Source organism: Anopheles coustani, chromosome 2 (genome assembly GCF_943734705.1).
Source record: "Anopheles coustani chromosome 2, idAnoCousDA_361_x.2, whole genome shotgun sequence".
Taxonomy (NCBI): domain Eukaryota; kingdom Metazoa; phylum Arthropoda; class Insecta; order Diptera; family Culicidae; genus Anopheles; species Anopheles coustani.
Genome location: NC_071289.1, coordinates 93,950,648 through 93,957,565, shown reverse-complemented (window position 1 = coordinate 93,957,565; position 6,918 = coordinate 93,950,648). Strand labels below are relative to the sequence as shown.

General features: G+C 42.7%; 3 protein-coding genes across 3 annotated transcripts; 1 reads left to right on the top strand and 2 right to left on the bottom strand.

Moving 5' to 3' along the window:
* Positions 1–747: 747 nt before the first annotated feature.
* LOC131266830 (GTP-binding nuclear protein Ran) lies at positions 748–3,620 on the bottom strand. Its single transcript, XM_058269486.1, has 3 exons — positions 3,514–3,620; positions 1,747–2,371; positions 748–1,676 (listed from the first exon to the last, which is right to left on the bottom strand). Exons 2-3 carry the CDS (start codon positions 2,173–2,175, stop codon positions 1,461–1,463), a joined length of 645 nt encoding a protein of 214 aa, XP_058125469.1. The 5' UTR covers positions 2,176–2,371; positions 3,514–3,620; the 3' UTR covers positions 748–1,460.
* A 481-nt stretch (positions 3,621–4,101) lies between these two features.
* LOC131262245 (N-acetylneuraminate lyase A-like) lies at positions 4,102–5,374 on the top strand. Its single transcript, XM_058264209.1, has 3 exons — positions 4,102–4,350; positions 4,459–4,847; positions 4,907–5,374. Exons 1-3 carry the CDS (start codon positions 4,289–4,291, stop codon positions 5,302–5,304), a joined length of 849 nt encoding a protein of 282 aa, XP_058120192.1. The 5' UTR covers positions 4,102–4,288; the 3' UTR covers positions 5,305–5,374.
* LOC131262244 (protein CLP1 homolog) lies at positions 5,351–6,788 on the bottom strand. The gene is made up of 2 exons (XM_058264208.1): positions 6,591–6,788; positions 5,351–6,520 (listed from the first exon to the last, which is right to left on the bottom strand). Exons 1-2 carry the CDS (start codon positions 6,690–6,692, stop codon positions 5,351–5,353), a joined length of 1,272 nt encoding a protein of 423 aa, XP_058120191.1. The 5' UTR covers positions 6,693–6,788.
* Between the last annotated feature and the right edge of the window lie 130 nt (positions 6,789–6,918).

Here is a 6,918-nt window from a genome sequence, read left to right as displayed (position 1 = left end):
AGACCAAATTTGGTCACGTACACATTTGCATTTGTTGCACCAACACATGCGCACCGCGCACACAGACACAACGTTTCGCCCGAACCGGTTTACCGGTTCAGCGTTTAGAGGTCATTTGCTAGAACAAAACCCGGTCGGAAAGGTCGTGAGCATATTTCGCCCGGGATGTCTCAAATTTTGAGAAAATTCGGGAGAGAATTCGTCGTTTCCCGTCAAAAACGAGCGGCGAAAAAGTTAGCTAGTGGTGGGCTTGAACCTGTGAATAAAACAGCTCATTTGGGCCAATTGAATATCTCAAATACGTTAGATATATTGTAATAGACGCAAAGCACCAGTTTACTTACCTGTCTAGCTTGAAATACATGAAATCAGCCCATGGCTGAACAATGTTATCAGAACATCAAACATGTTCGTTCCACGATAAAGTATCCGCAGGGGAATAAACTCGAGTAAATCAGTTAGTCTGCAGTCTGCACAGTTTCTAGTGAGCTAAGGAATTCAGCAGCTTTGTGCTGGCAAAATATGTTCGACACTATTCAAATTATTCCAACGGTTTTGTCTTACCACTCACAATAAACTACACTGTAGATTCCTGTTGTTTTGTCATCAAACATGCTCAATTGTTATATTTTGTTAAGCAATGATTTTACGATACGTTATTCTTTATTCCTTCACTCTTTTTTTGTTTGCTCATTGCTTTTCATTCTTCTTCGTTACGATTGACGCCTGTAAACATTTGACGCAATCATCGAAACTATTACAAATCATTACATCCATTTACGTAGAATTCTGGATTGAAGCAGGCATGGTAAAGAACACCAGTAGTAGCGCATAGTACAATTCATTTATGTAATGCTTTAATCCTAACATCGGATGGCATTGGAAAGTCTGAAAATAGTGGCATATGCATGCACTCCACGGCCCTGAGCAGCCAACAGCAGAAAAGAAACGTAACATCGATAATGTACTTTTCTCAGAAAATACCTTTAACTACGAAAGATTTGAAAACAATCCCTTGGCGCTTTTTAACTTTCTTTTCCAATGACACACGTATGCTTCGCAAGTACAGTTGAAGCTGGTCAGTTTGAACTCTTCACCCCTCTTGTTTTCTACTGCAGATCGGAACGGCAAAACCATCGCATATTATACTTTCATGAATGAAATTATCTGAGTACTATGATCTTCACCTCATCAATTAATAATCCGCATTTGTTTCGCTCCATTGTTAATTTTTAATCACACCGTAATTATCATATAATTTGTATAGCAAATTACAAGAAAAAAAAACATAATTGATAAAGGTTTTCGGCAAGCGCCCATGGCTTTCTAGCAGCAATAGTCCAGCAATAACTTTTAACAAAATTGTAAGTAGAAGTTGAACCGCAGCTTTTGAAAACCGTGGACACCTGCAAGATGGAGTGTGGGCAAAAACCTGCAGTCGTTTACCGAAGTAAACAAACTTACAAATCCTCGTCTTCGTCTGGGAGAGCGGTATGCTGTGCTTCCTCCAAATCTTTCTCAATTTGAACCTGCCAATCCTTATCCATTTTCACCTCCGGCGGGAGCAGAGCAGGCATTGCGACAAACTCGAGATTGGGATCACCGACCAGCTTGCGGGCCAACCACAGGAACGGTTTCTCGAAGTTGTAGTTCGACTTTGCGGAGATGTCGTAGTACTGAAAAGGAGGAAAGACATATTGAGTCGAAAAAGTCTAACGTTACGCTTGCAGCAGCTTTTTGCGTTACCTGTAGGTTCTTCTTCCGGTGGAATACGATAGATTTGGCTTTCACTTTGCGGTCTTTGATGTCCACCTTGTTACCGCACAAGACAATCGGGATATTCTCGCACACTCGGACCAGATCTCGATGCCAGTTGGGTACGTTTTTGTACGTCACACGAGAGGTAACGTCAAACATGATGATGGCACATTGTCCCTGAATATAGTATCCATCGCGGAGGCCACCAAACTTTTCCTGACCGGCCGTATCCCATACGTTGAATCGAATGGCGCCACGATTTGTATGGAATACGAGGGGATGTACCTCCACGCCGAGTGTAGCGACGTACTTTTTCTCAAACTCACCGGTCATGTGGCGTTTGACAAATGTCGTTTTGCCGGTACCACCGTCTCCTACCAGCACGCATTTGAAGGTGGGCATGTCTCCTTCTGCCATTTTTTAATGTTTGGTTCGACTGGAGCGAATTGAATGCAATGATTTGCAGATGATCCGAAATCGTGTTTCGCTGGCTGTGGCTTGGCCTCTCTCCTTTCCAACAAACTGTAGAAATTCGTTGCTTCAGTCGATGTTTTGCGTTCCTGCTCAGCAGAACACTCCACTAGATGACTTCTGTTCGTTTTGAGGGCTACAACTGAATAGATTCGAAGGAAATGGAAAATAAAGATATACTCAAGTTAGCTTTGACCAAACAAATGTTTACATTCCATAACCTTAAAAGTCACACATACAATAACCAGTGACATGAGAGGTGCAAAATCTTACAATATAAAGATCATAGAAGATAATCTCTTCACAGCTCTTTTAAAGGTAAATGCAAGCGTAATTTTCTAGCAAACCATCTTGAAGAAATGCGGTATTGACAAGCTGCGTCGAGAAACTTCTCCGCGCTGACAGCAGCTCTGTTTTCCCGAGCTATTACAAAGTTTGCTTAAATTTGCGTTCTCAATGACATCACATGAAAACTTCTTAGTAGTTTCATCTTCATTTCCAAGGCCCGATCCATAAATTTGCCAACTGTAATGATCAACATGGAAATCGAACATTTTCATCAAAGTATGCTGAGTATTAGAACAGCGCGTTCTTTCCCATATTTTACCCCTTTGTTCTGCTTTTCCTTGATTCTACAAAGGCAAACTGTATCAAACGCTAACTGCGGGCGTAGCTTCGCTTTTTTGGCGCCTTTCTATTGACAGATTTGGTACTTGCATTGAGGAACGCTTTTATGTTCTAATGTGTAACGAAATGTTGCTAGAATAAACGGAATAAGCCAGGCCAAAAGGATGCCGCTAGTGTATGTACAGAAAGAATGTGCTTCGACGTGAATGACGAATGCCTGTCAAAATTAGCAGCACGCTTCTGTTTCCGCGCTTCCACAGAGGCTTCCATTAATCTCCCCAGCACCAGATGTTGCAGCGCTACTTTGAGTGCATCGATTCTCAACGCACTGGAGAAAACGTTCAGGTCGAACAGCAACTGATTGCTACGGGACTTTAATGGATTCTTTCTTCTCTACGCTTCCACCATCACACACTGCTGCCGTTGCAGATGCCGCTGCAGATGCCGCCTCAGACAGCAAGCAGTACTTCCCGGTGCTGCCGTAGCCGGCAATGGGTGTCCTTGGTATCACGCGAAAATACTATTCAATTCGTCACTAACAGTAGCAAAATTTTCACTTGGCTGAACTGAGATGATGAGCTACTTCGAAAAATAGCAGTTTTACATCAATTCACTGCGAATACCTCACAATTATTCCATTTTTAACGCAGTACTTACAAAGCTCAAGCGCACGACGAAACACACAAGCGAATGACTTTTGGCACGGCTAGCGGATGAAACGACATCGGTTTTGGAGGCGCGAAAACCGTACGTCTCGCTTTAGCTTATGCCTACTGCGTACACACAAGCGTCTGCGAAAGGGCTAGCTAGAGCGGAACCAGGGAAGCAAATCCGTAGCCAACATTGATGTTCAAGATAGTAAACTGACACCTGGGAGGCCAACTCGCATTTGGGTCTTGATGTTCAAGATAGTAAAACTGACATTTTCTTATTTTTTGATCCAGCCGTTACCAACGGTGCACGGATTCAAATTCCAGTTAAGAATTTACTCTGAGAAAGAACTAATTACATTATTTTAAAGAATAAAGCTATTGACTATCTATATATTCTATTTTGACCAAAGATATTCGTTTTACTGTGTTGACTTATAACTTTGAAATTGCCTGCTAGGCATGTGAATTCTGTTCGCTTTATAAACCATGTTAAAATATTGTATTAAGTTGCAGTAGCGATATCTTGAGCTCCTATCTGTTATGCAAAAAATATGGCTATATTTAATTAATCCTAGGTGTATGGCCGAGCTCGTTATCAATGCTACATGCAAGTTACAGTAATTCATACAAACAGAGAATAGTAAACATGGAGATAACCGAGATAAAGACTGCGCTATAAGAATAGTGGCTGGTTTCCATTGCTTTTAAAAGGTATTGTATGTTGCTTCCTGCAAAGGCTCGTCGTCGTGTTTAATCGTATTGTTGTGAAAATCGAAGAAATGAAAAGTTTCAACTTTAAGGGACTGATGGCCCCTGTGTTTACTCCATACTCAAATGAAAAGTAAGTTAACTAACAAACAAAATGCGACTATATTAACCGCTCTTCAGCGACCTTCCTGGGTCGGGAATTCATTGCTCAAATTTTCATTGCTTCGTATATCCTTTTCAGTGGAGAACTAAACATTAAAGCCATTGAACCGTACGTAAAAATGCTAAAGACTAAACACGTTGAAGGAATCTTAGTTAACGGAACCACCGGAGAAGGTATGCTTTTGAACACTTCCGAACGGATGTTGGTTACAGAGGCTTGGCAACGAGCCTGTTCAACTCATGGGGTCACAATGATGGTTCAGATCGGTGGTGCTCCTTTTCCGGATGTTGTGCAATTAGCCAAACATGCATCACGCATCGGTGTAGACGCTGTGCTGTGTCTTCCGGAACTATATTTCAAGCCAAAAACTTCCGAAACCCTTGTTGGATACCTGAAACAGGTAGCAAAACATTGTCCAACAACGCCATTCTTCTACTATCATATTCCGATGTTTACTGATGTGCACGGTAAGTGAAGATGCCACGTATTGTTCCCATTGGATTAATTTAGATTTCTGTGGTTACAGTTCACATGCCCACGTTCCTGAACATGGCAGAAACAGCAATTGAAAACTTTTGCGGCATCAAATATACATCCGGAGATCTGGAGCAAGGAAGCGCATGTCTGAAGGAAGGACGTACTATATTCCTTGGCGCTGACACAATCCTTTGCGGCGCCGTTGCATCCGGTTTTGATAGCTTCATTATGACGACGCTTAATATATGCCCCGAGGTGGCTATAAAGATTATCGATGATATCAAACGGGGAGCAATTGAAGAGGCTAGAGCCGAACAAAGCAAATTGAATCAGCATATTGCATCTATTTTAGAACACGGAGATTGGGTGACAGCCATGAAAAAAGCCTTTCGTGAACGGTATCCTTCGCTTGAAGTTGGTCAGACGAGACCACCACTAAGATTCTAAATGTATGATAACACAATCGTTGCTAATAAAAAGGGTTGTCTTTATTTTAGTGACTATCCATAAACTGCAAATCGGACACAAGTAAAATTGTTTGTGGCAGTGGGCGAGGCTGAGGTGATAAGACAGTTAGCACTTGCTTATCCATATTTACGTTCGTCACGCAAATGAAACCGGCCACATTCGTTTGTATTACGTTCTCGTCAGGACTCTCCGCAAAGCTCACTGCCAATATGTGGTGGAGTAGCTGAGGACCGGGTTGAACGGCGACCAGTTTCGTGTAGTTGTCTTCCGCTTTCATTCCCAACGGAAGGCACGAGTCCGGCAGCGGCGGCGAACCAACTTTGAATATTTTAATGTCTCCAAACTTTACATCGAAGCTATGAGGAAACAGTGGCATTTTGGAACCATAGAAGTACTCCCTTATGCGTTGATCTCGTGCCTCCGTGCGCTGCGATCTGGTGCGTTCCACAACACCGCCACTTTTTGGTAAAAATACCACCTGCACACTGCGTTTCACATCTCGCAGCAGTTCGTTGTAAAGGCGCTCCTGATCCAATACGAAAATAGCGGTCACTTCGAACGCCGACACTGTGTGTAGGATATGCGAGTAACCGGATCCTTTTACCCAGCCACAGGTGTTGATGATCATTCCGGACGATTTAGCCTTTTTGTTCGCTTGCAGTCTTTCCAATGTAGTCTCAGCAAGCTTGGATATGAGAACATCGTAGAATGTACTGTTCGATGAAGGACTGCTGTGGCCATAATGGTATACGAGCGGGGCTTGTTGTGAAAATCCTTCCGCTACTGGTGCTGGTCGTTCCACCAGCAACGCTCCGATCGTCCCAGGAATGGCAATACCGCCTTGCCCTACATCCAAATCTACGAAGATCGGTCTTCGACCAAGGCGCACAGCATAGTTGAGAAATATACGGCAGAGCGTAGTTTTACCGACGTCCATCGGTCCTACCACCATTACGATCGGCCCTTGAGCGTCTTCTTGTTCCGCCTTGTTTCGCAAATGTTCCAGTGCTGAGTTTGCATTTAAGTACATCACCATCGGCGTTTCCTTTGCAACGTATGCTACGTCCGGTTTACCTCGTAGTTCTAACGTACAACCATGGTACGTATAAATGGCCACCTTCGCTCCCGTCACAAATTCGTACGGTTTCTTAACCACCACTTCGGTGCCAAATAACTCGGCTTGTCCATTTAGAAGCTGCAACGAAAAACAGTTCTCAGTAACCAATATTCCACTGCGAAGCTGATTCAGGTAGCAAGGTACTTACCACAACAGTTACTTTTTCATTTTTATTTTCTATTTCAAAACGTAGTTCCGAGTCGGCCTCTAGTTTGTAATCTGTTTTGGGTATGGCTTTTTCATCAGACATGTCGGAGGGCTATTGAAAACGGAAGTGCACTCAAAACGTTTGCAAAGTATAAGCACTGTTTCGTTAAGCTATTGATCAGTGTGTTAGCGGAAAAATGGTTTTTTTTATCAACTACACAGATTATATAGCTCAAATCTTCACAGAACTTCATGAAGAAATGAAGTTTCAACAGGATTTGTTTATCAAAAAGCGGTAGTTTCTTTGACACTGCGTATTTCGATGTTAT

Excerpts from the sequence above, each read along its gene's own strand:
- LOC131266830 (XM_058269486.1), bottom strand. The coding sequence starts at position 2,175 with ATGGCAGAAGGAGACATGCCCACCTTCAAATGCGTGCTGGTAGGAGAC. Across the intron at positions 1,677-1,746 it reads ACCGGAAGAAGAACCTACAG|TACTACGACATCTCCGCAAA; the intron begins GTAACGCAAAAA and ends CCTCCTTTTCAG.
- LOC131262245 (XM_058264209.1), top strand. The coding sequence starts at position 4,289 with ATGAAAAGTTTCAACTTTAAGGGACTGATGGCCCCTGTGTTTACTCCA. Across the intron at positions 4,351-4,458 it reads ACTCCATACTCAAATGAAAA|TGGAGAACTAAACATTAAAG; the intron begins GTAAGTTAACTA and ends TATCCTTTTCAG. Across the intron at positions 4,848-4,906 it reads GATGTTTACTGATGTGCACG|TTCACATGCCCACGTTCCTG; the intron begins GTAAGTGAAGAT and ends CTGTGGTTACAG.
- LOC131262244 (XM_058264208.1), bottom strand. The coding sequence starts at position 6,692 with ATGTCTGATGAAAAAGCCATACCCAAAACAGATTACAAACTAGAGGCC. Across the intron at positions 6,521-6,590 it reads ATGAAAAAGTAACTGTTGTG|CTTCTAAATGGACAAGCCGA; the intron begins GTAAGTACCTTG and ends TTTTCGTTGCAG.